The sequence below is a fragment of the Macrotis lagotis genome, chromosome X, assembly GCF_037893015.1.
Source record: "Macrotis lagotis isolate mMagLag1 chromosome X, bilby.v1.9.chrom.fasta, whole genome shotgun sequence".
Taxonomy (NCBI): Eukaryota; Metazoa; Chordata; class Mammalia; order Peramelemorphia; family Peramelidae; genus Macrotis; species Macrotis lagotis.
In genome coordinates this window covers 654,303,841-654,331,684 of record NC_133666.1, presented here as the reverse complement: position 1 = coordinate 654,331,684, position 27,844 = coordinate 654,303,841, and the positions used below count along the sequence as shown (strand labels likewise).

The 27,844-nt window shown below is 45.7% G+C and overlaps 3 protein-coding genes across 6 annotated transcripts; 2 read left to right on the top strand and 1 right to left on the bottom strand.

Moving 5' to 3' along the window:
- The first annotated feature begins 301 nt into the window (after positions 1–301).
- KANK3 (KN motif and ankyrin repeat domains 3) lies at positions 302–20,299 on the top strand. Of its 4 annotated transcripts, XM_074205027.1 has the most exons (13): positions 303–375; positions 3,860–4,024; positions 7,000–7,129; positions 7,905–7,943; positions 8,281–9,609; positions 9,702–9,795; positions 10,322–10,519; positions 10,668–10,755; positions 10,859–11,081; positions 17,739–17,881; positions 18,054–18,254; positions 18,475–18,573; positions 19,494–20,298. In XM_074205027.1, the coding sequence occupies exons 4-13, from the start codon at positions 7,910–7,912 to the stop codon at positions 19,560–19,562; spliced, it is 2,478 nt and encodes an 825-aa protein (XP_074061128.1). In that variant the 5' UTR covers positions 303–375; positions 3,860–4,024; positions 7,000–7,129; positions 7,905–7,909; the 3' UTR covers positions 19,563–20,298. The 4 variants fall into 4 exon arrangements, with proteins under 4 accessions (XP_074061126.1, XP_074061128.1, XP_074061129.1 ...); XM_074205025.1 differs by lacking the exon at positions 3,860–4,024 and having other exon boundaries at positions 302–375; XM_074205028.1 differs by lacking the exon at positions 7,000–7,129 and having other exon boundaries at positions 309–375; positions 19,494–20,299.
- On the bottom strand, positions 20,188–20,825 carry RPS28 (ribosomal protein S28). The gene is made up of 4 exons (XM_074205030.1): positions 20,720–20,825; positions 20,581–20,628; positions 20,366–20,496; positions 20,188–20,256 (listed from the first exon to the last, which is right to left on the bottom strand). Exons 1-3 carry the CDS (start codon positions 20,756–20,758, stop codon positions 20,374–20,376), a joined length of 210 nt encoding a protein of 69 aa, XP_074061131.1. The 5' UTR covers positions 20,759–20,825; the 3' UTR covers positions 20,188–20,256; positions 20,366–20,373.
- Positions 20,826–20,880: 55 nt separating this feature from the next.
- Positions 20,881–26,502, top strand: NDUFA7 (NADH:ubiquinone oxidoreductase subunit A7). The gene is made up of 4 exons (XM_074205029.1): positions 20,881–20,989; positions 21,383–21,432; positions 24,397–24,546; positions 26,223–26,502. Exons 1-4 carry the CDS (start codon positions 20,939–20,941, stop codon positions 26,317–26,319), a joined length of 348 nt encoding a protein of 115 aa, XP_074061130.1. The 5' UTR covers positions 20,881–20,938; the 3' UTR covers positions 26,320–26,502.
- The last annotated feature ends 1,342 nt before the right edge of the window (positions 26,503–27,844 follow it).

Here is a 27,844-nt window from a genome sequence, read left to right as displayed (position 1 = left end):
CTGTCTCTGTGATCTTCAGTTCGGGTTGTATTCTGGTTTCCATCCCGAGTTTTCCGAGAGGTTCTGGGCTCTGCCCTTGGCTCTGAGGCTTGAGCTCTCTGGGGGGGTTCTGGGCTAGTCGTGGCCCCCTGGTCCCTGGGGAGCTTCTCCGGCTGCCTCGGGGACCCGCAGGGAGGGGCTGGCTCAGTTTGGGTTGGGGAAGGCAGGAGCGGCTTTCGGTGCCCCCGCCCCCCCAGTCCCTCCACTACTATTGGGTCCTTCGGAAGCCTGCGGCTGCCGATTGGCTGATGCGGTTGCCAGTTGGAGCCCCGGCTCTATTAAGGGGAGCCTCGGCTTTTGGCGGAGGCTCCGGCGCCGGGGCCAGGAGCAGTTCAGGTAGGACAGTGTGGAATCCCCAGCGGGAAAGGTGGGAGGGATCGGAAGCGCGGGGGGTCGGGGGGATGTAGGGGCGGCGAGAGTGGGGACCGAGCTTGGAAGTTGGAGGGTGCATGGGTGGGGGCCCCACCTGGAGAGGGCAGGAGTGGCCGGGGGACAGGGAGTAGGTGAGGAGCGGAATGGGGTTGCCAGAGCCACCCAGTCCAGGGGGCATTGCTAGCAGATGCTCTAGGACTGGTTGGAGGAAAAGGGCAAGAGGCTTTGGAGGAGAGTGGGCTCTCCGACTTGTTCCAGGGGGCACCCAGGGCTTGGGGAGGAAGGATCTGTTTTGTCACTCCAGGAGGGCAGGATGGCATTGCCCATCCTTGTGCCTCGAGTGAAATGAGGGGAGGGTGACTAAGAGGGGGAGGCTGTTGGGGCTCTGTCCTGAGAGGAGGGGGCCGGCCCGGGCAGGGGGTGGCCTAGAAGCATCTAAGCATGTTCCCACTCCCTCCTCAGGTAAGGGGAGGTAGGGGCTTAGACCTGGAAGCTCATATGGCCCAAGCACCCAACTTGGGTTGGTACCACACCTCCTCTGCTCCCCCTAGCTGATGCTTAGATATCACCTATCTCCTCCCCCCAGCCCTGGAGACCTGGCCTGGAGGCGGGTGGGGGGGCTAACCTCTCCGGAAGCTGGGGCCTGGGAAGCAGCCCCAGGGGCCCTGAGAGACAATGGGAAGGCGGATGAAGCCGCCTAGCTAGGAAGGAAGAATCTTTGTCCCTTCCGCCCCCTCCCACTGCTAGGGATAGTTAGGGAGCTTTAGGGGGGCTTGGGGTGGGGCATTATGGAGGACAGTTCCTACTGTCCTAACTGGAAGGGAAAAAACCAGACTTTCTTCTGATCCTCAGGTGGTTAGCCTCTAATACCTTTGGGTCCCTCATAGTAGGGTCTGCGACAGCTACCAAAATCTTAGGACCAAAAGATTTAGAGCTGAAAAAGACTAGAAAAGCCTGCTCCTCATGTTATAAAAGGGGGAATATTTGCCTCAAAGTATTCAAATGTGCCTATAGCAGATAGAGGCCTATTGTGGAAGACAAGAACCACCCTCTCAAATTTGAAAGAATACCAGCTTTCAAAGCCTAGCTCTTTCTACCATTTATCCAAGATCGCCTACCTAATGAGTAATTTTACCCCTTGGTCCTCAGTTTCTTTTTCTGTAAAATGGGGATAATAATGCCCACATTATTTAACTCAGTGTTGTTGGGAAGAAAGGTTTGTAAAACCTTAGAAGTGTGAGCTGTTATACATTCATCGCCTCCTCAACAGTTATGGTCTTTCTTCCTCCTTCTTGTCACCCAGTGATAACAGCAGTGCAGGATCCCAAAATAGCTGGCAGGGCCCTGGGAGTCATGATGGGCTAATGAGGGGCTCTCAGGCAGCAGCATCCGGCTTCCTTGACAGCCTAGGGCAGGGGGTAGGCGGGTGAAGCAAGGGAGGTTGTTTACTAAAATCAGGGCTCAGAGCCCACTCTGATACACACACACATACACAGGGACATGCTTCAGAAAGTGATGGGGCTGAGAGGTGGGTGGAATCCCATGACATTGATAGGCTATGGTGGTGGTGATGGTGGTGATGGGGATGGTCGGGAGAAAGGATTATATTTTCATATATACATCACTGAGTTCACAGAATCTTAGAATCTCAGACCTGAATGGGACTTCAAGAGGCCTTAGTTCCCCCTCTCAGCAACCCCTACAAGTAGTCCAGTAACATCTACTTAAGAAATCTGGATGACTATCAGAGACAGCCCATTCTATTGAAAGGGGCTGGCTCAGAGATCCAAGGTCCAAATGAGCCCCCCCCCCAACCCAAATAGGTTCAGCCCCTGAGTTGTAACTGCCATGGACTGATCAGTTCCAAGTATTTTTGGGCCTGTTTCCTCTGACCTTTGATTTCTAGGCCTGAGTGATCTCAAGGGGGGAGGGGACAGAGATGAGCGTGCCACTTGCTCTGGCCAAATGAAGGAATCTGGGAAGCTGGAATGGACAAAAAGCAAATGGGGTCAGAGAATTAATTTATCAATTCAAGTGACATTTATTCTGAATCCCTTGACAAGGAATCCAAGAACCCCTATTTATGAAGGTTTACAAAACATTACATATTACAACCCAGACCCTGCTCCCAAGGCACTTCCAACATGACTTTGAACCAGGGAAGGACAAGTAAACAAATAATTCTGCTAGGAGGGAGTGTGAGAAGTAGAGAGGAGAGGGAGGGGAAGGCACCATGCTGAGAGTCATGCAAAAGGCACATTCTTTCCTGCAGCTGGGTTAGAGAAGCTTCCAGCAGTAATTAGCACCTGAGTTGGCCCAGAAGAGGGGGAGGCCCAGGGTGTTGGGGAGGATGACCCTTGGGAGAGCCAGCATCAGCATCCATCTCTTGGTACTGGGGCCCTCCCCTCCTTCCCCCTTGGTGCCTGCCTGTCCAGTTTCAGAGAACTGGCATTTTTCCAGATGAGACTGGAATGTCTAAGCTATGTATCACCAACTTGGACAGGGGAGGAGTCTCAGGACCCTGTTTTTTTTTTTTTACTGGCCGGAGCATTCCTGATCTCCCTCTGGCAAGGCAGGACCCAAAGACTGCCTTCTTGACCCTGTGACTGTTTTGGCCTCTGAGAGAGCTCAGGCTGCAGTTGCAAACAGATGTTCCAGCACCCTTGGCTTTGTGCTGTGTGCTCAGCTGTTCCTTTTGGCCCCCTCCCTGAATCTGGGCAATGAAGTCACTTCTCCCATTTCCAGGATGTTCGACTAACACATTGTTCCAGTTGAAAGGGCAGGGAGAGGCCAACTTCCTCACGTATAGATGGAGAAAGTGGGGCCCAAAAAGAAAAGTTGGTGCTGCCGCCAGGACTGGAACCCCATTCCCTTGGGTCCTACTAGCCTGGGTCTTGCTTTTTGTCCTATCTGGTGAGAATTTTAGACATAAGTTCCCCTGGAGATTAAGCCTCTTGGGAGCCCAAGGCTTGGGTGTTCTCTGCCTCCAGCCTTCCTCCCCTCCCCTCCTGCTTGTCTGGATGCCTCATAATGACTCATTTCTAGAAAACGTCCTTAGACCTTTCATCTTAGAATCTTAACATTTTAGAGTTGGGAGGAATCTTGGATGCTGTCTGGCCCAGACCTCTTCCCCCATTTTACAGATGACTGATAGAGAAGGGAGTGATTTAACTAAGGTTACAGAACTTTTAAGCAACTTATCTGCCTTTAACTTCCTTTTGGAAATGTGGATAAATGTGTCAACTAATTATTTATAGGTCATACAATTAAAGGGAAAACACATTTATTTACTCCTATGGCAGTTTGTTAAGTCCTTTACAGATATGAACCCATTTGATTTCCTGGGCCCATGGGTTGCCAGTTTCCCTGGGATCCTCTACTGAAACTCTGAATCTGAGAAAAAAAAAATAAGAATCTCTGAATCTAGTCTTATCTACCTTGAATTCAGGAGGCCAGTATTCCCAGGAAATCACTCCCATTTTTTGGTCTAGAGAGTCATCTGCTGCCAGAGAAGGCAAACCATCACCTCCAATCACCTCCTCACCAGAACAACTGCATCATCTGATCTTTTGGTCTTTGACCCAAAGGCGGTCAATCTCTCCTGGAATAATAGGTAGGAAGGAATAGTTGCCGGCTATTATTGTGACTCTTAAGCCCTTCCCTGACATCTTATGATGTACAGTCTTAGGTTTTAAAGCTGAAAGAGACCTTCCCTTTTACAAAGGGGGTCTGAGGAGGGAGAGTAAATGTGAGATGATCCCCAGCAAGGTCCTTGTAATCAAGGGAGAGCATAATTTGAACTGAGGTCCTCTGACTCACAATGAAGCATTTATTCCTTATATGCCATTGACAGTCAAGCATTATGGTTCCTACTTTTCAGAGGAGAAACCTGAAGTTCAGAGTGATTAAGGGGTTTGCCCTTTAGGCAAAAGGCAAGAAACTACTGAGCCTGGACTGGAACCCAGGTCTATCATGTCTTCTTGTTGATTTTCTCTCAACTCTTAGAGGCAGGACTGTTCTGCTAGCTGAGGCAGCTAGTGGTGCACTGGACAAGGGTGCTCAGCCTGCAGTCAGGAAGACTTGAGTTCAAATTCAGCCTTAGGCCCTTACTAGCTATATGAGCCTGGGCCAGTCACTTAATCTAGCTGTTAAGAATGTTAGTATCTACTTCCCAGGGTTGTTGTAGGGACCACATGAAATATTTGTTCAAACAAAACAGAACAAAGGGGTGGCTAGGTGGTGCAGTGGATAGAGCACTGGCCCTGGAGCAGGAGGGCCTGAGTTCAAATATGACCTCAGACACTTAATAATTACCTAGCTGTGTGGCCTTGGGCAAGTCACTTAACCCCATTGCCTTTCAAGCCCCCCCCCCCAAAAACCAAACAAAACAGAACAAAACCACTTAGCATAGGGTCTAGAATAGAGGAGGAGCTTTATAAATCCTTATTCCTCCCCTTTCCCCTACTATAAAATGCTATCTTTCAAACAGGCCAAATATTCAGGCATAGTTATAGAGCCAGTTTTTTTTTTTAGATTTTTTTCAAGGCAGTGGGGTTAAGTGGCTTGCCCAAGGCCACACAGCTAGGTAATTAAGTGTCTGAGGCCGGATTTGAACTCAGGTACTCCTGACTCCAAGGTCGGTGCTCAATTCATTGGGTCACCTAGCTGCCCTAGAGCCAGTTTTCTACCTGTGCCTTTCCACCTCTTTTGAATCCTGGTTCCCTAGTGTTGATACAAGGCCTTTGGTAATCTTGCTAGTCTCAGCAGTAATGGTGTTAATAACAATCATTGGTATGGAGGGGGAAGATCTTGGTTTTAGACCTGTGATGTCATCAGCATAAGGGATTCCTGGTATGGAAACTCCCTCCACCCTGCAAATCTACAGCTGTTCTATAACTTTTAAACTTAAGAGTTTCCTGAGAAACTTTCAGAAAGTTTAACTCAAAAAGAGATTAAGTGACTTACTCATAGTCACACAGCAAGTAAGAGTCAGATGTGAAATCAGTTTCCTGACCCTAAGTATGACCCTAAGTATTAGACCTTACTGCGTCTCAACCTCCTCTTTTTTTTTTTTTTTTTTTTTTTACTAAATGGGCACCTGCTTGTGGCTTGTGTGCCCAGGCTTTGGGATGTTAAGTGATTTGTCAATCATTTAGAAAAACAATGTTTTAAAAATGGGTGGCTGTGGTATGGGTGCTGGATCTGCTACTAAAGTTTAGACTCAGCCCTGCTGCTTCTTAACTGTATGACCCTGAGCAAGTCCTTTCCCCTTTCCAGACCTCAGCTTCTCCATATGTGAAATGAAGAGGTTGACCTCAATGATTCTTAAAGTTCTTTTGAATCTCAAATCCCATGATGACAGCTCCCATTTCCACATGACTTTGGAGCATGCAAAGTGTTTTCTTTGCAATAATCTTTGTGTAATAGGTCCAATTCATTTTACGGAGAAGGAAAGTGGAAATTTCCTTCCTTAGGAAGTTCTAGACCTGGGTATCCTGATTCAAGTCACATGTTCTTTTTCAGTATGGGGTACGTGTTCTAACTGAGCTTTACCTTCCAAAGAGAGCCATGTTAACTGGGGACCCCTCCTCTTGAGCAGCCTCCATCCATTTAGAGTTTACAACCTGTTTTCCACTTACCTTTCCAGCCCTATTATACATTCCTCCCCTTTGTATCCTTTGTGGTCACTCCAGACTGACTTTCTGGCTATTTCTTGAACATGGTTCTCTATTTCCTCTCTCCAAACACTTGGGCAAGATGATTCCTGTCTAGAGCATACTCCCTTGTTGTCTTTGACTCTTAGAATCCCTTGTTTCCTTCAAAGCTCAGCTCATGTACCCCCTCTCCCATAAGACTTTTTAAAAATATAAATATTTTTATTTGTTTTCCAATCATATACAACAGTAGTTTCTACCAATCATTTTTTTGCAAGGTTTTGAATTTTACAATTTTTCCCCTTCCCTCCCTCCACCCCCTCCCCCAACAGAAGGCTATCTGTCTTTACATTGTTTCCATGATATGCATATGTCAAAATTGAATGTTGAGAGGAAAAAACATGTCCTTAACAAAAGAAAATAATCTTTGATCTTTGTTTAAACTCCACAATTCTTTCTTTGGGTACAGATGGTATTCTCCAACATAGATCCCCTAAAATTGTCCCTGATCATCGCATTGATGGAGTGAGCATATTCCATCAAGGTTGATCACACCCCATGTTGTTGTTAGGGCATATAATATTCTTCTGGTCCTGCTCATCTCACTCAGTATCATTTCAACAGCATTAAGACTTTTCCTCATCCTCCCAACTGCCAGGACCTCCCCTTCCTCCTCTTATTATGTATTTACTTTATTATTTTGTACATACTTGTATGCATTTATGTTCTCCCCCCCCCCCCCAGGAATGTAAGCTTATTGAGGACAGGAACTATTTCATTTTTTCTTTTTGTATCTCTAGCACTTGACATAGAGTCTGATGATGCTTAATGTGGATGAATGCACTTTCATAACATGTAATCAGAAAAATTAAATAAAATATCAATTAAAAAAACAAAGATGATGCTTAATAAATGCTTAATGATTGATTTCAAGGATCCTTCTGGGGATCATCCTGATGCCAAGCTTATTTCTCCTCTTCTTCGATGCTGAAAGAGGGGATCTGGGAAAGCCCCATCAGAATAGGAATCCTTCCAAGTCTCATCCTACTGTTCCCCATTAGGAGGTAGGTTACCAAATCCCAGAGGCAGCCAGGTGAGTAGAAAAGGAAACCTGGAAACTCTCTCTGCTGTACTTCCTCCAGGAAGCCCTAGACTTGGGATATGAATGCTCAACTAAAATGGAAGAGGACATTTTTTTTTTTTGCAAGCCAATGGGGTTAAGTGATTTGCCCAAGATCCCACAGCTAGCTCTTGAGGCTAGATTTGAACTCAGATCCTCCTGACTCCAGGGCAGGTGTTCTATCCATTGTGCCACTTAGCTACCCCCTTGATTAGGCACTCTTAACCCCAAGAGGTTAGAGGTTTCAAGCCTGAATGAAGAAAAAACCTTCTTATTTTTACTCACCTCTAACTGAAATTTATCATTTCCTCTGATTATGAACATGATTTTGAGAAAGGGTCCACAGACTGACATTCTGACAAAGAGGACTATGTCTCCAAAAAGTTAATGACCTCTAAACTAGTTCAACCCTTCATTTTACAGAGGAACAAAATGAGATTTAATCAGGTTACATGATATCCTCAGAGTCGTACAGGTAGTAAGTGATTCAGTGCAGAGATATGACTGGGGTCTTTCTGGACCTAAATTCAGGGTTCTTTCTACCTTCCCCTTTCCCAATGCCTTAGACCAAAGGGCTCCTGGTCCTGAAGGGTGGGGGGAAGAGGTGCACCGAAAACATCTTAGTTCCAGGGGAGAAGGCAGACTGGGCAGGATCAGGATTAAACATTTTGTAAACTTGTTGACCTAGGTTAACGCCATTTTTTCCTGCTTGTCCACAGAGACAATGGCCAAATTTGCTATGAACCAGAACTTGCCAGGTGAGAGGTATTGGGGGGAGGGGAAAACTTCCTTCTCTTCCCAAGTGCCTAAAGTGACTGGACTAGTGAAAAGGGCAAGGAAATTCAGGCCATCTAGGCCGTTCCTCCTCTGTAATCAGGAAGGGGAGTTGGTGGGAAGGTGGTGGTTCAAATAATCCCAATAAGGCATCCTTTTTGTTGTTTTGGATATGAGTGACCTCTGGGTTCCTCCTCTCCCTGACCTTTGGGTTTGTCCCTGTATTTGCTTCCCCAAGTCCTTGGGTCTGACCCCTTATCTCCTTTTTGGTTTCTGACCCTAACTGCTGTTAGTTTTGAATCATCTATCTCTCTCCTCCAGACCTGGGTGGCCCGTTTCTGTACAGGGACCAGGATGGTGGGGCTCGAAGCCCATACTCAGTGGAGACTCCTTATGGTTTCCAGTTGGACCTGGATTTCCTGAAGTATGTGGAGGATATTGAAAGTGGGCAGGGTCTCCGTAATAGAGCCCCACTGCCCACCCGTCGACCCCGGGGACCCCGGCCTTCTGGCCCCCGAAGTCCCCGTAGCCCAGGACTCTGGACCTCTACAGAGTCTTTAACCAGTGAGGATGGACGGGGATCATCCCAGAGCCTGGGGGAGCCTGGGGGAGCCTTGTCCCTCACCCCAGCACCTCCCCTTAGTCTTGGCCTCCTCCCACCACCATCACCCCGAACAGCCCCAGGGAGAAACCCCAGAGTAGAGAAGACACTTTTGGAGACAAGTCGGCGGCTGGCACAGGAACAGGAGCAAGCACCTGTTGGCACTGGTCTTGGCCCTGGGATGGGCTGGAAGAGCCCCCTGAGCTCAGGCCGCAGCAGCCCTGCCCCAGCTGCCAGCCCAGCCCAACTACAGCATGTTCGGGAGCAGATGGCAGCTGCTCTGCGTCGACTGCGAGAACTAGAGGGCCAGGTGAGGACACTCCCTGTGCTGCAGCAGCAGCTGCGCACCTTACGGGAGGAGAGGGCTCGTCTGATACAGGCAGGACACCAGCTAGGCCCTGAACCTGAACTGGAACTGGACTCTGCAGCTCGGCCGGGGAAACTGGCAGAGCTACGCCGACTGACTGAAAGACTGGCCACATCAGAGAGGGGGACCAAGGCCCGAGGTCAGGTCCAGGGGTCTTCCTGTGAGATGGGTATGTCAGCAGTGCCTGAAACCCAGGCAGTGGGTACATTAACAGAGCTGGAGATGCAGGAGGTGGGTGTGTTGGCAGTATCTGAGACCTGTGAGGCAGGCACACTGGCAGCACCCAAGACTTGTGAAGAGGGCATATTGGCAGTGCCCGAGACCCATGAGGCAAGCACATGGGTGACAGAGGAGCTTTTGGGGGTGCCAGATGCAGCTGAACGGGAACTAGAGATGCTAAAGAGCAGTCTGGAACACCAGCGTGGGGTGAGTGCCTTCCTGCAGGGGCGACTCCAGGAGCTAGAGGCTGCTCAGCTCCAGAAGGAAGAAGAGGCATCATCTTCGTTACGACAAGAGGCTGCCACCCAGACCCCCAGTCACCTGGGGCAGGGGACCATGACTGACAAGAGCACACAGGCTGAGCTGGGACCCCTGGAACTGAGTCTTGGAGCGGCTGCTCCAACTGTATATGAAGTCTCCAGTCCAATGCCAGCTCAGCAGAATCGGGTCACAGCTCAAGCTGGTAGGTTTAGCTTATCCCTTGCCTTCCACTCTGCCTGGCTGTGGGCATAGCTGAGGGTGGTGCCTCATCCAACAATCACACATTGTCCTCAGGTACCCTCAGATCCATCATGAAGAAGCGGGATGGAGCAGCGGAGCCCAGCTCTGGCCCTAAGAGCCTGCAATTTGTGGGCATCCTCAATGGAGAGTAAGACTAGAACACAATTCCCTCCTCCTGGGCTCTGGGTTCTTTCCTGATCTTAAGTAAAGAGCACTCAATTTGAAATCAGAGACCTAGATGGCTTCCAGTTCTAGCTTTCCACTCACTTTTCACCTTGGGAAAGTTACTTCCCACCCTTGACCTTAGCTTCTTTATCTACCAAATGATGGGGCTTAGACTAACCCCCATCAGATTCTAAAACAAATGATAATTGCTTAGATCCAACTCTCTTTTGTTCTGGACTATGACTTTCTTCCATGATTCAAACACGAAATGGGCTTCCTTGGATAGTCATAGTTTCCTCATCACTAGAGTTTTGTTGATCATTGAACAGGAAAGTTGGGCATTGGAGATGCCAGTCGAGAAACACATTCTCTGATGTGCTTGGAGAGCATGTTCAGTTCTGAGAGTCTAACATTCTAGGCTCCCATTTGGCACTAGGTTCCTAGTTACTTTTATCCCCCAAAGCTTTTACTTATTGTCTTCCTTCACTCACAAGCCCTTCTCCCTTCAGGTATGAGAGCTCCTCATCCAGTGAAGAGGAAGAAGCCAGTGATGGTGACAGTAATTCAGAGCCAGGGGACCCGGAGGGCTCTTCAGATGACAGCTCTGGCTCTGCTGGCCATTCCCCACCTCACTCCCCAGTGAGCAGTTCTTCTGGTGTCCAGGACCAGCCAAAGCTTGGACAAGATGCCCCTGACAACCAGGAGAAGTGAGTAGGGGTGAAGGGAAGAGTAAGTCAGTTTTGTTCTGTCTCTGAGAGGGTCTTCATCCTATCCAAAGTCTTGCTTTGCCCCCTTTTGTCCTATAGGAGTCTCCTCCCTGTGCCTTAGGGACGGCCCTATTGTCTTCCTTGTTAGGTTTGATTTGAGTCCCCGCCTGAAGGAAGCCTGTCTGGTGCTCCAGAAGCAGCTGAGCCAGCCCAAGAGCAGCAGGGATCAGGAGGGAGTAAGTTCTCAGTCTCCCATGGCCCCCTTATCAAGGTTCTAAGGAGATAAGGATTCATGGCAAAATCTCCCATCATTCTCTGCTTTTCCATCTCTCTTCATAGGCTACCGGCACTTCACGCCTGGTGCAACAGGAATGGTTTCGTGTGTCCAGCCAGAAGCACTCCCGCCCTGGTCCAGTGGCGGCCCTCCTAGCAACTTTGAATGCACACTCCCCAGCCTTGCTGGCCCATGTGGTCAACCTGGCTGATGGTAATGGCAACTCGGCCTTGCACTACAGCGTCTCCCATTCCAATTTTGACATTGTACGCCTGCTGCTGGATACTGGTCAGTGGAGCCTGAGGCATGGAAAATAGGGCTGGGGGCTGGTCACAGGGATGAATCAATAGGTTTAAGAACTTGCCAGTGGGCCCTTTTCCAGCATTGTAGAATAACACTATCCTGTCAGTGCCATCTTCTCAGATGAAAGAGGCCTCATTCCTTAATTTACCCCCATCTCTAAATTCCCAGGCCTACATCTAGCCCATTTCCCAACTCCCATAAGTCCCCTCTCCTTTGGAGGGCAGGACCAGATCCACAGCAGTGACTATTCTGTCTGAAATGGATGCCCCAGAGTCTAGAGATGGAAGGATAGGATGTAGAACTGGGATGATCCAGGTTACGCTGTCTAATCCCAACCTTCCCACATACTACTTCCTTCCCACAGTCAGAACTTTGGAGGTTATCTAGTCCACCTTTTGCCAATTTCTGTATTTTACAGATGGGGAAACAGAGGCTGAGTTGGGGGAAGGATTTGGCCATGTTAAAGAATTTAAAATTTGAAGGGGCTTTAGTGAGCATATAATTCAACCTTGAATCAATAGCTATTCCCCACTGTAAAATACCCTATAACATATACAAATATCTAGCCTCCTTTTGAAGGTCTCCAATGAAAGGAAACCTACCACCTACCATCTCCCTCCTGTTGGATGACTCTAATGCTTAGGAAGTTTTTCCTGACATCAGACCTAAATTTGCTTCCTTGGAACTTCCACCTATTGTTGCTGTATCAAACTTTTGGGGCCAAACAGAAAAAAATCTAATCCCTTTTCACACAACAGCCCTTCAGACAGTTGAAAGCAGTCACTATGGCCTCCTGAGCCTTTTATTCTTCAAAATAAACAAACTTAACTTCCTCTGTTGATCATCATCTGAGAATGACTTTGAGACCTTCAACATGTTCATTGTCTTCCTCTAGACACTACAGTTTTTTGGTGCTCTTAGACTGTGGGGCCCAGAATGGAACCAAGACTCCAGATGATATCTGATGAGAGCAGAGGACTATGAAACTATTTCGCATCTACTGCAAGGGAGTAGTTGATCCCTCATGCTGGCCAAGATAGTCTTAACTTTTCTGGCTGCCATATTGTACTGCTGATTCATACTGTGTCTGCAACCCTTCATTGTTGTTCAGTGGTTTCTTTGTGATGATTTTTGGAGTTTTCTTGGTAAAGATGTTGAGTGGTTTTAGAGAAAAGGAAACTGAGGCAAATAAGGTTAAGTGACTTGCTAATAAATATCTGAGGTTAAATTTGAACTCAGGGGGCAGCTAGGTGGCACAGTGGATAGAGCACCGGCCCTGGAGTCAGGAGTACCTGAGTTCAAATCCAGCCTCAGACACTTAATAATTACCTAGCTGTGTGGCCTTGGGCAAGCCACTTAACCCCATTTGCCTTGCAAAAAAAAAAAACCTAAAAAAAATTTGAACTCAGGTCACCTGATTCCAGGTCCAGCGTTCTTGCCATTTTGTTGCCTCTCTGCCATGGCAGTCCTTTATGCCAGTCTTTTTTCTATATAATAGTATTTTATTTTTTCCAATTACATGTAGAGATAGTTTTCAACATTCATTTTGCAAAATTTTCTTATTCCCTTTCTTCCCTCCTTAAGACAGCAAGCAATCTGATAATATACATGTATAATCATAGCATCTTTTTTGAAAACAACCACTGTCTAGCCATTGCCTCTCATTTTTTGCCCCCTTGTGAAATTGATTTTTTTTTGTACCTAAGGTTAAAACTGTACACTTATCCCTATGGAATTTTTTTTTAGGTTTTTTTGCAAGGCAAATAGGGTTAAGTGGCTTGCCCAAGGCCACACAGCTAGGTAATTATTAAATGTCTGAGGTTGGATTTGAACTCAGGTACTCCTGACTCCAGGGCCGGTGCTCTATCTACTGTGCCACCTAGCTGCCCCATCCTTATGGAATTTGATTTTATTAGATTTAGCCCAATATTTTATCCTCTCAAAAGTCTTTTAGATCCTAATTTTCATCCAGTGTGGTAATTCTGCCTCTCAGTTTTGTGTCATTTGCAAACATCTATAGCTTTATTTAGATGATGGATAAAAATGATAAACAACACTGGGTCTGTTTCTTCCATCTATGTACATTGAAAGTTGGGATTGAATTAGGTAACCCGGATAGTCCCTTCCAGGTCTACATTCTATCCTTCCATCTCTAGACTCTGGGGCATCCATTTCATACCTGGAATAACCACTGTTGTAGATCTGGTCCTGCCCTCCAAAGAGGAAGACACCTAAGTTGAAAAGGACTAGATGTTGTCCTGAGGGTTTAGAGATGGGGGCAAACTAAGGGAATGATAAAGATCCCAAGGAAACAGACTACAATGTTGTCATTCAGTTAAGGATCCTATGAGTCCAGCCATGAAATCAGTTTTGAGTCCATTGGATTGTATTATCACCTATTCCATATCTTTCTATCTTCTTTACATCTTCTGTTCTCTATCAAAAGTGTGATTGAAATCTAGATTGAAATCTGTTTTTATTAAGGATAGATAGGTGGCACAGTGGAGGCCATGCCAGATGTAGAGTCAGGAAGAGTCATCTTCCTAAGTTCAACTCTGGTCTCAAACACTTACTAGCTGTGTGACTCTGGGTAAGTCACTTAACCCTATCTGCCTCAGTTTCCTCATCTGTTAAATGAACTGGAGAAGAAAATGGCAAACTATTCCAGGATCTTTGCCAAGAAATTCCCCAGTGAGGTCACAACTGGACAAGAAACTACCAAAAAAGTAAACAAGACCAGCCTGGCTATGATGAAACCACCATGCTGGTTCTTTGTAATTACTGCTTCCCTTTCTAAATGTTGGACAACCATGTCTTTAATGGTTCATTTTAGATTGTTCCCAAGAATCTGAATCAAGTTAACTGACCTATAGTTTGAAGATTCCATTCTTTTTTTGTGATAATTGAGACAGTATTTTTCTCATCTTGTTTATCTCTCCTATTTTCTGTGATCTTTTAAATGTTGCTGACATTGGATCAGCTATCACATCTGCTCATTCTCTGAATCCAAGAATGCAATTCTTCAAGGCCAGGTTACTTGAATTCATCCAGGGTGGTTGTGTTCTCTCACTAGCTCCCTATTCATCTTGTATCTTCTTTTTCTTTGGCTTTTCTAATGAAGCCCAGGTTTGCCAATTCCTAGTCCAGTGGTCTGTTGGGCATTTTTTTTGGTACCATCGATCCATCCTTTCTCAGTGATGAGGTCAGTGTTGAACTCTAGTTTTCTAGGCAGGATAGAGTGAAGTGCCCTGCATTTGATGATCCTGCAATGGCAGGGCTCAGTGTGAACCTCTATGTTAAACTTGTGGGAATTTAAAGTAAACTGAAGATTGGGATCAATGTGCTAAAAGTGGAAAACAGGGTCAGCTAGGTGGCCCAGTGGATAGAGCACCGGCCCTGGAGTCAGGAGGACCTGAGTTCAAATCCTGCCTTAGACTCTTAATAATTACCTAGCTGTGTGGCCTTGGGCAAGCCACTTAACCCCGTTTGCCTCGCAAAAAAACTAAAAAAAAAAGTGGAAAACAACAAAATTTGGGGCCCAAAGAACTGTGTTTTAATCTTGGATCTGCTATTTAGAGCTGAAAATTCTAAAGCTCAGTTGACCTCAACCTCTTCATTTTATTAGTTGAGTGACTTGGGCAGATTTGCCCCTCTCTCTCTCTGCTCATTTCCCCTGTCCAGAAAATGGTAGGGGAGGAGAGGCTTTGGATTCAGATTTTCTTTTAGCTCTAAATTCTGTTGTCCTGTGTTTGAGTCCTTGCTCAAGTATTTACTAGTCATGGATAAATTTCTTACTCTGAACCCCAGTTTTCTCTGTTACAAAATGCAAATGACAAAACATGCAAAGCTTATCTTTCAAGAAATCACTTTGTAAACCTTAAGGCATGATGGGAATGGGAATTATTTACAGAATTTCCTGACATCATCCACACCTTCGCATCTCTAAATCCTATGATATCTAGATCATAAGTTGTAGAGGGTGTAACTCCCTTAGCCCAGTAGCATTTGCCCAGAGAGGAATGGGCTTTCCTAAGTTGTGCTGGGAGAGAAAACTCTCCTTCCTCCATGGCTGTGAATTGCAGTCTCTAGGGTACTGTTTGCCCAGTAGTGAGGCCCTGAGCTTGCTGGTAGCCCACCCAAAGGTACTAATGCACTGGGAACTCTCCCTGGTACTGACACAGATCCCTGCCAATAATTGCACCTTATCTGACCCCCTGACTCTTAGAATTTACCAATTCATGCCGTCAACAAAAATTGACTGTGCCCGATATCTGTAAACCATCATGTTGGGTACCAGGCACACAAAGATAAAAAAATGACATGGTTGATGGGCTCAAGAACTTCTATTCTGCTAGGCAGCATGGGATTTAAGGGATCTAAATATTTTTGCTTGGTTTATTTTCATTTTGTAAATCTGAGCTTAAATACCAAATAACCTGGACTTGCAGAAAAAGAGGATTGTACAGGAAATTACAGCTTTGTTATGTACAGTTTACATTTCTTTTGAAATGAGTTCAGCCTATAGCTTTTTTTTGACCTATAGTTTTCAAAGCTGTCCTGCTTGTCTGTTTTTTTCTCCGTCTCTCTTTTTTTTTAAAGTTTTTGCAAGGCAAATGGGATTAAGTGGCTTGCCCAAGGCCACACAGCTAGGTAATTATTAAGTGTCTAAAGCAGGATTTGAGCTCAGGTACTCCTGACTCCAGGGGCCAGTGCTCTATCCACTGCGCCACCTGGCTGCCCTTCTCCCTATTTCTTGCTCCTGTTTTCTTCTGTGGATAAGATCGCTAAATCTCAGAAAGCTAGTTTAGGACTCTTAATTTTATAGGTGAGATAGCTGAGGCTCCCAGAAAAAGGTCATTGTTTTGACTTTGTCTCCTGTTCGAGTTTACATCTCCACTTGCTGGATCAATGGATCTTGCCTGCCTCCTAGTGTATGATGAAGCTTATATGCTTGTGTGCTGGTTGCCCAATCTCTCCCCAGACTGCAAGATGGGATGAACAAAGGCAGAGTGACAAAACAGTCTGGGATCTGTAGAGTATATGAGAGGAACTGTGGAATCAGTAAGACCGGGACACAATTCTGGCATCTGACGAGTCTGTTTTCTCATTCATAGAAAGATGATCATACCTATGGTACCTTCCACACAGGGTTGTTTCAAGGCTGGGATAAGATAATTTCTGGAAAATGCTTTATAAATGTTAGTAATTAAATGAAGGGAAGTAGTATGAAAAACGAATGGAGTAGGTCCTAAAGCTGGGATCTCCTTCTACCCACATCGCTGTAATTTAGGTATTTTGACCCTTTTGGAATTGGAATCCCACTAAACTTAGTCCTTAGGGCCTCTCCTGGAATTTATGGCAAATTTTCAACTCTACAAATGTCTATTAAGTGCAACAAGTATGAGGCATTATATTGATGTTGGGAGACTTAGTCCTTGGCCTCAGGGCTCCTCTAATTTATGGGGGGGGTATTGAAAATGTAGGACACAAATCAATTAAGTCTAGTACACTTAAAGCTAAATTGGGAGGGAACACATTCAGTTGGGAAAGCTTCACAAATGGCACCAGAGTTGAATCTTGAAGGAAGAGAAGGATTTCACAGGCATGGATCTCTATTCCTTTATGTGGCTAAACTCCTGAAAAGGCTATCTTAGAGACAGTTAGATGGTACAGTGAATAGAATACCAGCCTTGGAATCAGGAGGTCCTGAGTTCAAATGTGGCCACAGGCACTTAATAATTGCCAAGCTGTATGACCTTGGGCAATTCACTTAACCCCAAGGCCTTGCAAAAACCTTAAAAAAAAAAGCTACCTTCAGTAGGTACTTCCACTTTCTTCTGAACTCTTTGATCTGGCTTCTGACCTCATCATTCAATGAACAACACTCTCCAAAGTTATCAGTAATCTAATCTTTAAATTCAAAGGCCTTTTCTCAATCCTGTTTCTTTGTGATCTGTGGATCCCAGGCTCCCCCTATTCTCAGTCTCATCTCTAGGTTTTTGTGGTTTTGCTCTTCTATTTAGCATTCTTTTAATTTCCTTTGTGGATCCTTATCTAGGTCATGTTCTATAACTGTTCGGATCCTATAGACCCACTTGTTCCCCCTCCTTTCATTTGGTGATCTCATCAGCTCTCTTGGATTCAATTATCTTTATACAGGTGATTCTTAAATGTGAGGCAATTAGGGTTGTCTTGGGAAGGTCACACAATAGGGGTCAAGTGTAACCTGAAGTGCAGTCTAGATAACCACTTCTGTTGGGGATTCTTCTCTAAGACTATTAAAGGTGTTCCTCATAAGTTGAGGGCTGCTCAGGTGGTTCTTAGTACCTTTTAGTTTAGAAACAGGGCAAACCAGTATTTGGCACATTGACCAGATTTGATATATAGAAGGCATTTAAATTACACAAATTTGAACCCCTTGGGATAGTACTGAGTAGAAAGTACTTGGAACTCCACTGATGTAATTTTATTGGTAGGATAGGCTCAGAATGAGGCACTAAGGTTGCATAGTCAACAGCAGAGCCTGAACTGAGGAGCCCCCAAGCTTTTAGTCCGGTGTCTATCTTCAAGGGCTGTGTGAAAGGAGAGGGGTGATGCAGAAGAGCTGGGGCATCACCCCACTATGTCTTTTCTTCCTTATAGGAGTGTGTGAGGTGGATCATCAGAATAGGGCAGGGTACACAGCCCTCATGCTGGCTGCTCTGGCCTCTGTGGATGGAGAGGATGACATGGATATCATTAGGAGGCTGTTCAGCTTAGGAAATGTCAATGCCAAAGCCAGCCAGGTGAGTCTCTACCTGCTCGGGAGGAATCCACAGATCTTAAAACACGAATACTTCTAGGCTAAGATGTCCAGTCTTAACTATTCCCGTCCTTGGCTTTGGTCTGGTCCCATCCTCTCAGCTGGGATAGGTCCTATGTGTTTCCTAGCCCAGGATGTATTCTTGATTTCTCCAGGCAGGGCAGACAGCCCTGATGCTGGCAGTGAGCCATGGCCGGCAGGATATGGTGGCTGCCCTACTAGCCTGTGGTGCTGACGTGAACCTGCAGGATGAAGAAGGTTCCACAGCCCTAATGTGTGCCAGTGAACATGGGCGAGTGGAGATGGTAAAACTTCTCCTGGCCCAGCCAACCTGTGACCAGGCTGTCTTGGACTATGTAAGGCTGGGGTCTGCATGATGGGGGAAGGAAAGGGATTCAGATTACCACCCTCTTCTAACTTGCCCAGAAATTCCAGGTCTACTTCTCCCCTCTTCTCCTTTTTTTTCCTGTGATCACTGTGGGGCCCATATTACTCCCTCCCTGAGGTTATAATGATTCTAGTCCAGATGGTCATCCCTCAGGTTACTTTATCCTGATTCTTTTTCCTCCCACAAAGGAAGGCACTAGTGCCTTGGCCATAGCCCTGGAAGCTGGACAGGAAGAAGTTGCTGCTTTGCTGCATGCACACTTAAGCTCAGCTAAACCAGGGCCTTTGGTAAGCCACCTGTTCATGAACCCTACAAAAATTCTAACATGCACTAGCAACTCCCTGTGGAAACAAGAAAACAAGGTAGACAGAATATGTCAAGCACTTTTTATTTGGCAGTTAAATATGGGCAAACCTGAATAGGAAGTCTCAAGTCAGGTGATGTAGTAAGAGATCATTTTAATTGTCCAAGAAAAAGGAGACAAGGCTAGGGGAGTTACAATATAAGAAGTATCTCAACAACATGACAGAATTGGGGCAGCAAGGTGACAGTAGGTCCTGTTGTCAGGAGTACCTGAGTGCAAAGCCCACCTCAGACAATTAATAATTAGTTAGCTGTGTGACCTTGGGCAAGTCACTTAACCCCAACTGCCTTATTAAAAAAATTCATTAATAAAACTTAAAACACATACTTGGAAACATGGGTAATTTAGAGTAAATCAATAGTTAGAAAAATAGAAGTTCAAGAACAGGAAAGTCAAAGGAAGAAATGAAAACAGTGAAGGTATAAGAATTGAAATTTATTCCAGCATCATGGAATAACTCTTTGCAAGGCAATGGGGTTATATGACTTGCCCAAGGTCACTCAGCTAGGTAATTACTAAGTAAGTGTCTAAGGCCAGATGTGAGAACTCAGGTCTTCCTGACTCCAGGGCTACATCATATGGTACCACTTAGCTGCTCCAATAACTCTAATTATGGGCAGTAAACAAAAAAGTCAAATAGAGTAGTTGTTTTTTAAAAAAATAGGAGACATCTAAACATTTGTAGGCAAAAGTGGGAGTCAACTCGAGATCACATCTGGCATGTGATCCTAAAGTAGGAGAAAAGACAGGCAGTGTTGAGTATGTGTAGCCTTAAACTATCAAGACAGGCTAGTAAATAGATTGGTTTAGGATAAGAATGGACTTTTCTGACATATCTTCCAGACACCACCAGCCTCTCCGGATTCTGACAGCAGTGATACTGAGAGCAAGCAGGATGTTGAGCCTGAGTGACTGGTCACATCGTCTCCCTGGTCCCACCCCAGCTAAACAATCTGATGCTCTGTTCTCTTTCCACTAACCCATGGGTAAGATAGCTTGGATCAGTATAGGCTTCCATTTACTGTCCCACAAAGCACCTTAAAGTGAAGAGCCTTTACAAACCGGGAGCAGGCCAACTGAAATCCCAAGGTTCTCAGGAAATAGGAAGATGGAAATGAAGCAGCTCAGGGAAGGGTTCAAGTCACCCAGTTCAGGCTGTAACAGGCCAACAAATCTACAGCAAGATCAAGGATCATCCCCAGCACTCTCTAAAAAGGTTTTCTCATTCCTAGTTCCCGTCCAACTCTATCAAAACCCTCCAGCCACTACATTCAGGGCTCAAATTAACTTGTACTTGTGTCTCACTGCAAGATCGCGTCTCCAATTCTTCCCGGTGTGTGCCTCCCCCTGTTCTGAGAGAGGAGGTTCCCCATTCAATGGGGGAGGGGGGAACAAACTTTCAAATAAAGTTATTATCCGGTTACGTTCTGTGACTTCTTCTTGGCAAAGTCTATTCGAGACGAGCTCCCTGTTTGCATCCTATCTGGCACCCCCACCGTTTGCCCCACTTTCAAAGCTCACACTACTCACTCGCAGCTTAGACAAAAACATTTTATTTTACACATCCCTTAGCATCCTTCCGCGGCGGCAGCCTGCTGGCCCGCACCTGAAAATAAAGCAAATCCGAGGTGCTGGGGCTCTGCTGGTGGAAGTTGGGGCGCCCCTCCCGGCCTGGGCCTCTGCCCCCCGCGGCGTGCAGGGCCCGCGCCACTTACCGGCGGCCTCAGCGCAGCCTGCGGGCCTCGCGCTCCGACTCCAGCAGGGTGAGCACGTCGCCCTCCCGCACGGGGCCCTTCACGTTGCGGATGATGGAGCGGCTCGTGTCGTCCATGAACTCCACGCGGACCTGCGCGGGGGGCAGAGCGGCCTCAGCGGCGCCGGGCCGGGGCGGGGCGGGGGGCCGGGGCGGGGGCGCGCGGCGGGCACTTACCTGGGTGCACTGGCCCTGGGAGCCGGTCCTGCCCAGCACCTTGGTGACCTGCGGACGGAGCGCGGCAGCGTCAGGCTCCCCCGCCACCTCCTCCCTTCCGCCCCCCGGCTCCCCGCCCGGCCCGGCCTCGGCCCCTCACCCGAGCCAGCTTGATGGGCTGCACGCGGCCGGTGTCCATGATGGCGGCGGCAGAGCAGGCGACAGAGAGAGGAGAGAGAGTCACGTGTCCCTGGGCGCCTCCTTATAGGCTGCCTCCAGCCCCGCCTCCGGCTCTCGCGAGACTCCGGCGCGACAGCCCCTCCCCTTCCTTCCCGGCGACCCCTGCGTCTCCGTGCCTTGCCCTTCACCCCGAACCAAGATGGCGTCGGCCACTGGCTTCATCCAGTGGCTCCGGAATGCAGCGTCCGGGGTGCGGCGCCGTCCCTGGGGACGAGGGCATGAGCTAATGACGCTGGGGGAAGAGGACCGCCCGCCCGACTGACTGACATTCCTCCCATCTCCCGCTTTACCTTGACCTCTACCCTCTGACCTGTGACCCCACCCCCTGGCTCTCTCCCCAGTGCCATCCTTACTTGTGATCCCCCAAAGCCGCCTCCCTCACCCCGCTCCCTGCCGCCTGCCCGAACCCGAGGCCCTTTACCCCCAAGGTTCCCCCCTGCGGCCTCCGGTTCCCCCGCTTCTCCCACTGTGGCCGGGCCCAGGTGCACCTCCTCCAGCCGACGCCCCCAGCCCCGACCTGGACCACCCCCTGCAATGGGCCAGCGCTCACTCCTGTTTCCTTCTCGTCTCCTCTCCTTCACAGCATAATCTCCAAGCTAAGCTGCAGCTACGGTACCAGGAGATAGCCAAGAGGTGAGCAGCTCCGCCCCCTCCCTGCCCTTCCCTTCAACCAGCCCTGTCTGCCCAGGAACGTGCCCCAGGTGAGGAGAGGAAAGGAAGAACCCCGAGAAAAGGGGGAGGGCAGAAGGGAAAGAAAGTGATGCTTCAGATTTCTTCCACACCACATGACTTATTTTCTCTGTGCTTTGATTTATTTTTTATTTTGCCCTGACCGAGGCGCAGAGTCAAAGTAACTTAGCCAACAAGCCAGAATTCGGGAACTACCATATTCTTTACAATAAAACTTATTTACTTTGAAATATAAAATTGACTTACTAAAGCTTAAACTAAGATTCTTGGAGGCAGGGACTGTTTTTTTTGCCTCTTTTTGTCACTCCAGTGTAAGCATATAATAGGTGCTTAATAAATCTTTATTGTTTGATTGTACTAGCTCTTCCTTGGGAAGAAGCTTGGTAGGATGTGGTGTCAGTCAAACTGCAGGTCAGGCTTGAGGTCTTAACCTCTTCAGAATAGGTTACCAGGGGCAGCTAGGTGGCGCAGTGGATAGAGTCAGGAATACCTGAGTTCAAATGTGGCCTCAGACACTTAATAATTACCTAGTTGTATGAATTTGGGCAAGTCACTTAACCCCATTGCCTTAAATAAATAAACAAATTTTAAAAAATAGGATACTAATGTGCTTTTGTTTGGAATAGATGCTGCCTTCCCTTTTGGTTTTCTGAATTCCCACCTTTAATTTGAAATGAGACATAAAAAAAATAATAAAAATTAGCATGTAATTTATTTCTTAAAAATTTGGGGGATATTCTATGCATGCTTAGAGAGTAACTTTTATAAAATATGAAGTAGACATTTTTTCACATATTTTCTCTAAAATAACATAAACTCTTACTATCTAGAGCTAGAAATCTGAGGCCTCTAGTCTCACTTTGCCTTTGAAGAAATGGAAGTCCTGGGGGCAGCTAGGTGGTACACTGGATAGAGCACTGGCCCTGAAGTCAAGAGGACCTGAGTTCAAATACAACCTCAGACATTTAATAATTACCTAGCTGTGTGACTTTAGGCAAGTCACTTAACTCCATTGCCTTGCAAAAACCCCCAAAACAAATAGAAGTCCTGGTGTGAAAATTTGACTTGTCCAAGGTTATCCAGGCAGTAAGCATCAGTAGTGGGATTTGAACTCAGGTTCTGACTCAAGAACCACTGCTCTTTCTATGTTCCACTCTGTTTTTGCACTTTCATGGTCCCTTAACTGAGAGTGTAGAGGATATAAGACCTTTATGTGTGTTGATTATGCTTGATGATGTTGTCTTTCAATTCTCAAAGAAGACCATGACATCAGGGAGGTGATGCCATGACAAGCACACGAATTGGATTTGAGTGAGGGGGGCTGTGCAATGTTATTGCCTCACTTTCTTCTCCAGAGTCATCTTGGTCCAATGTCCAGATAGGAATCAGGACTGGAGGTGGCCTTGGATATAAGGCAGTCAGGGTTAAGTGACTTGCCCAAAGTCACAGGGCTAGTAAGTGGCAACTATCTGAGGTTGGATTCAAACTCCCATCCTCCTGACTCCAAGGCCAATGCTCCATCCACTGCACCTCTTAGTTGCCCGTGTTGATTATTAAAAAAAAATTGTCTTGGTAAAACAAAATCTAGCTTCAAATATTCCTAAAGTAAGGAGTTTCCTATTTATTTATTTATATAGTAATAGAATATTCCTTTAAGGATACCTTGATGTTCAAAAGAAAAAATTAAAATATCAAAATGCAGTTTAATACCCTAGTTGAAACTATATATGTCCAGTTATAGGGTAGGAGAGGATAGCTCAGTGTAATAAAAAAGGCTTTAAATTTTTCATGACAAGACTTTGATTTGAATCTTGGCTGATCCTCACTTATATGATCTTAGGCTCATTCACTCCTGAGGCTCTAGTCTTCCTAAAGTCTTTGAATCTTTTGCTCTGTCCAAAGGAATGTAAAGTGCAGCTAGGTTAGGGAGGTGGCTAGACTAACCAGCTCTTGAGTCAGGAGGGCCTGAGTTCAAATGTGGCCTCAGAAACTTGACTCTTACTAGCTGTATGACCTTGGGCTTAACCCCGATTGGCTCACATGCAAGGACATCTCTAGTCCACTGTACTCAGTTGCTCCAGAGGAGAAAGTGAGCCTAGTGACTTAACATAGCACCCCCTTGCTCAAATATATTTCACTTGCTTATCATGGCCACTTCATTGATGTTGTGATCTTTGTGAATGGCTCTCATCCATTGGCCAACAATAGTCATTATTTGGATCCTGATTGGTTCAGAGTGAATGTAACTATCAGTTATTTCAATTTTGGCCAGAAACCCTGAAGATCTTCAGATTGAAGTTTTTTTTGGACTAGGGTAAAGATGCCAGTCCTGCCTCATTTCTTTCTTATCTAGCCTCTGTCACTAAATGGGTATTGTCTCAGTGAAATTGAGGGCTTTTAAATATCCTAACTCAAAAAGGTCAACATATCCCACTGTATCCTGGGTCATTTCCAGTCATCCTTATCTGTATCTGGCCACTGGACCCAGATGTTCTAGAGGAGAAAGTAAGGCTGATGATTTAGCACATTCCCTCACCTCACCTCAGCTAAAATCCAATTTACTTGCATGCCATGCTATTACATCCCCCAAGTCATCCTCTTCCAGAACAAAGGACAAGCAACTTTAAGGAAGCTGCTTAGAAAGGTGGCAAAGTGAATAGAATGTTAACACCTGGAACAAAGAAAACTTGAATTCATATCTGGCCTCGTATAGTAGCTTTATGACCCTAGACTAGTAACTTTTTTTTTTGCAAGGCAATGAAATTAAGTGACTTGCCCAAGGTCACACAGCTAAGTAACCATTAAGAATCTGAGGCTAAATTTGAATTCAGGGCCTCCTGACTCTAAGGCTGGTACTCTATCCACTTCACCACCTAGCTGTTCCCTAAAGCATATTATTTTCTTTAGAACTCAGCCACCTCCGAAGCTGCCAGTGGGCCCAAGCCATAAGTTATCAAACAATTACTATTGTACTCGTGATGGACGTCGGCTAGCCTCTCCTCCTTCGATCATAATGTCCACTGTGAAAGCTTTGGAGTCTGGTGTTCCTGGTAAGAGGTAAGTCTTCTCTGTGGGAAACTCAGAGTCCCCTCAAGACTAGATGATCCTGCCCAGGTTCTTTCCTTGGCTTCTATTTATACATTGCCTCAAGATTTTGATCCCCCCAATCCTGTAAGGGAGGTGTTAATATTGTCCTCTCACAGAGGTAGGGGTGGGTAGGATTACAGCATTCTGTCCTTTATGCTGCGCTACCCTCTCCAGACTCCATGAACCTAACCTCCCTTACCTGATTTTAAAATGTAACACCATCTGACTTCACCAACTGCGTTCTGACCTTATTCTTCTCTTAGGCAGGCCAAGTTTTTCACCTTTTTTTTTTTTTGTTCATGCTGTTTACTAGTATCATACTGCATAAATATCAATTGAACAAACTGAGATGTTTAGCTTGGAGAAAAGATGGCTTAGAGAGGCCTTGATAATTGTCTTAAGGATTGCAAAAAGTCATGTGATCGATTGGCCTTACAGAGTGAAACTGAGGAAATTGGGTAGAAATTGCTGAAAGGCAGATTCAGCTTTGATGCCAAGAAGAATTTCTGAACCATTGCAGCTGTTGTAAAGTTGGACTGCCTTGGGAGTTAGATTGACCCTTCCCTCTTCAAGTAGAGTCACTCACTGCCTCACTGGATATCCTTGTCCTGGCATGGGCTGGCCTAGAACGGCTCTGAGGGTCTTTCTAACTCTTGAGTTTCTGGAGTTGTTATACTAGTCATAGTTTTCAAAGCCCTTTCTACCTTTATTTGATCTTTTAAAAGCTATCTGATGAATCTTCAGTGACTGTGAGGTTGGTGGGTAAGGCATTGTTATTCCCATTTTACAGGTGAGAAGGTAGGCTTAGAGTGAGGCAGTAAACTAGCTAAATTCACTGGCCTCCTTTTTGTTCTTCACACAAGTTAATCCCTTCCTGAGATCCTAAAGTGAGACTAGGAGAGAGGGAAAAGTGCCCTTATTGGAAGAGCCAGGCCTCTTCACCCCTATTCCATTGTTTTGCACACTGTACCTCATCATCCCTTAAGAGAGACTGTGATGCTGAGCTCTGAGGTCTTGTTTTTTTTTTTGAATCAGCTGAACTAGGATCCTGTAGATGGAAGGATTCCTGTATTGAAATGACCTCTAGTAGCTAGGAAGAGGGACATAGGGAAGAAAGGTGGTAAGCCCTTGCCTGGTTTTTTATACCTTCCACAATGTAAACCCCCCCCCCCAATTTCTTCAGCCTTTTTAAATGAACCATTTTGTAATAATCCATAATCTAGTTCATATGGTAAAAACATGAAAATTGACTCTTTAATAAGGTATTCCTATAGCTCATAGTGCTCACAGTGTTATCAGGCCACATGATGTATTAATGTTAGATACTAACTCTTCTGTCTCATTCAACTGCCTCATTTAATCCTACTTATGAAAGTTAAAACTCCCCCCACTTTTAAGATCACTGAGGACAGGTACTTTGTATATCTTATCTAGACTTTAGATTTCTTTTAGGATTTATCAATTCACACAAGAAGACAGTAATAAAAAATGTTGAATTGAGTTTAGTGATTATATTTCCCCTTCTAGAAATGGAAATCTCAAAAACTGCTTGACTACATGAGTCAAATATGGTCTTTTTTGTGTGCTGTTTTTTTTAAATTTCTGCTATAAATTAGGCCCTCCCTAAAGCTATCTTCTTTCTCTAGTGCAAATGAGGCTGTGACAACTCCTGGGAAAAAACCAGTGATACCAGGACCCCCCATGAAAAAGTGGGAACTGTCAAAGGATCAACCATATTTGTGAAATGGACGTGGGAAGATGGACATACAGATGCTGAGAGATTTATGTTTTTAGGGGACTGAATTGAAGGCACCAGCTCAGCTGCAAAGGCATCATGAAGGTTCATATGGAGAACATTATATCATTTTATCTTGGGGGTAGAGGGTTTGGGGAGAAACATATCCTAATACATGATAAATGCACCGAGCTCTAACATTCTTTGCATTTTTATTTGTTTCATTTGAATTACTTGAATACTAGGGATAACCATTCTCTGGGAACTATCATCTCTGAAATTTGTGGGTCTTAGAATGGAATAGCTAGGTAGCACAGTGAATAGTGTGGAACTGAAAACCTGACTTGAATTTGTTCCTTTTCTCATCTGTATAATGGGGATAATAACAGCACCCACCTCTCAGGGTTCTTGTGAGGATCAAATGAGACAATAGTTGAAAGGTGTTTTTGCAAACCTTACAGCATGATAGCAGTGTTAGCTATTAGAGTCTAGAAGAGAGCATCTAGTTCAAATGAGTTTATTTTACAGGTGAAGAAACTGAGATCCAGGCAAAGAGAAAGAATTGCCTGGACTTCCCCTAATTCAAAAATGTCATTAGCATAGCCAGAACAGGAGCTTAAGGTTCCTGACTCCTAATCCAGAGTCTCAGATCTCATTACTTGCTTTTAATATGAGCCAGTGGTGGTCAGGTAAGACCTTTCTCCTCATCACAGGAAATGCTTCACATCCCTCACTCTTTCACTTGAACCTCACCATATTCCAGTTAGATGGACAGAACTGAGGTATTTTACACATGAAGGATATCATTGGCTCACAGTAAGGTTGGGAGATGTGGCTGAAAGCCATTATAAGTGGCACCATGGCACCCGCACTTCCTGACCCTAAATCAAAGAATCAAAGAGGCTTCAAAGTGTGCTGAGTTCTTCTGGTAACATAAAAATAAATATCAATGCTAGTGGCAGGCCTCATTAATTCCCTTGGGCAAGCCACTGTAAGCCACTTTACTCCATTGTCTTGGGAAAATATATATATATATATATATATATATATATATATATATATATATATATAAATGTTTGTTGAATTGAGTTGCAAACAAGCATATTCAGATGATAGCTATGGAAAGATTTTTGGGATGTTGTACAAAGATCAGTTGAAGGTCCTGCAGTATTTGACCCAAAGAGAAAGCTTTTGGGGAACATGTGGCCACTGTCTTCACATGCTTAAGAGCTGTCATTGAAGAGGAAACAGACTTGGGGATCACAGGGGAATGGGAGAAAGCTATAAAGAGCTGTGCAAAGATTAGATAAGCTTTTTAGGAAGTGGAGGTCACCATCGCCAGAGGTTTGGTGGAGCCTGGAATGGCCGCTGAACTGGATAAATGGTACTCCAACCTTTTTTAATGTGAAAATTTTGGAGATTCGGAGATGATAGTAACTGCTGTTAGTCGCTATCCTATTAATTTCATTGACTACGTATCCCTGTTGTTTTTGTGCAAGACAACGTGCCGGTGTTGGGGTGCAAAGAAAATCA

Excerpts from the sequence above, each read along its gene's own strand:
- KANK3 (XM_074205028.1), top strand. The coding sequence starts at position 7,910 with ATGGCCAAATTTGCTATGAACCAGAACTTGCCAG. Across the intron at positions 9,610-9,701 it reads TCGGGTCACAGCTCAAGCTG|GTACCCTCAGATCCATCATG; the intron begins GTAGGTTTAGCT and ends CATTGTCCTCAG. Across the intron at positions 17,882-18,053 it reads TCAATGCCAAAGCCAGCCAG|GCAGGGCAGACAGCCCTGAT; the intron begins GTGAGTCTCTAC and ends TGATTTCTCCAG.
- RPS28 (XM_074205030.1), bottom strand. The coding sequence starts at position 20,758 with ATGGACACCGGCCGCGTGCAGCCCATCAAGCTGGCTCGG. Across the intron at positions 20,629-20,719 it reads AGCCCATCAAGCTGGCTCGG|GTCACCAAGGTGCTGGGCAG; the intron begins GTGAGGGGCCGA and ends CTCCGTCCGCAG. Across the intron at positions 20,497-20,580 it reads CCCAGGGCCAGTGCACCCAG|GTCCGCGTGGAGTTCATGGA; the intron begins GTAAGTGCCCGC and ends CCCCCCGCGCAG.
- NDUFA7 (XM_074205029.1), top strand. The coding sequence starts at position 20,939 with ATGGCGTCGGCCACTGGCTTCATCCAGTGGCTCCGGAATGCAGCGTCC. Across the intron at positions 20,990-21,382 it reads TCCGGAATGCAGCGTCCGGG|CATAATCTCCAAGCTAAGCT; the intron begins GTGCGGCGCCGT and ends TCTCCTTCACAG. Across the intron at positions 24,547-26,222 it reads TCTGGTGTTCCTGGTAAGAG|TGCAAATGAGGCTGTGACAA; the intron begins GTAAGTCTTCTC and ends TTCTTTCTCTAG.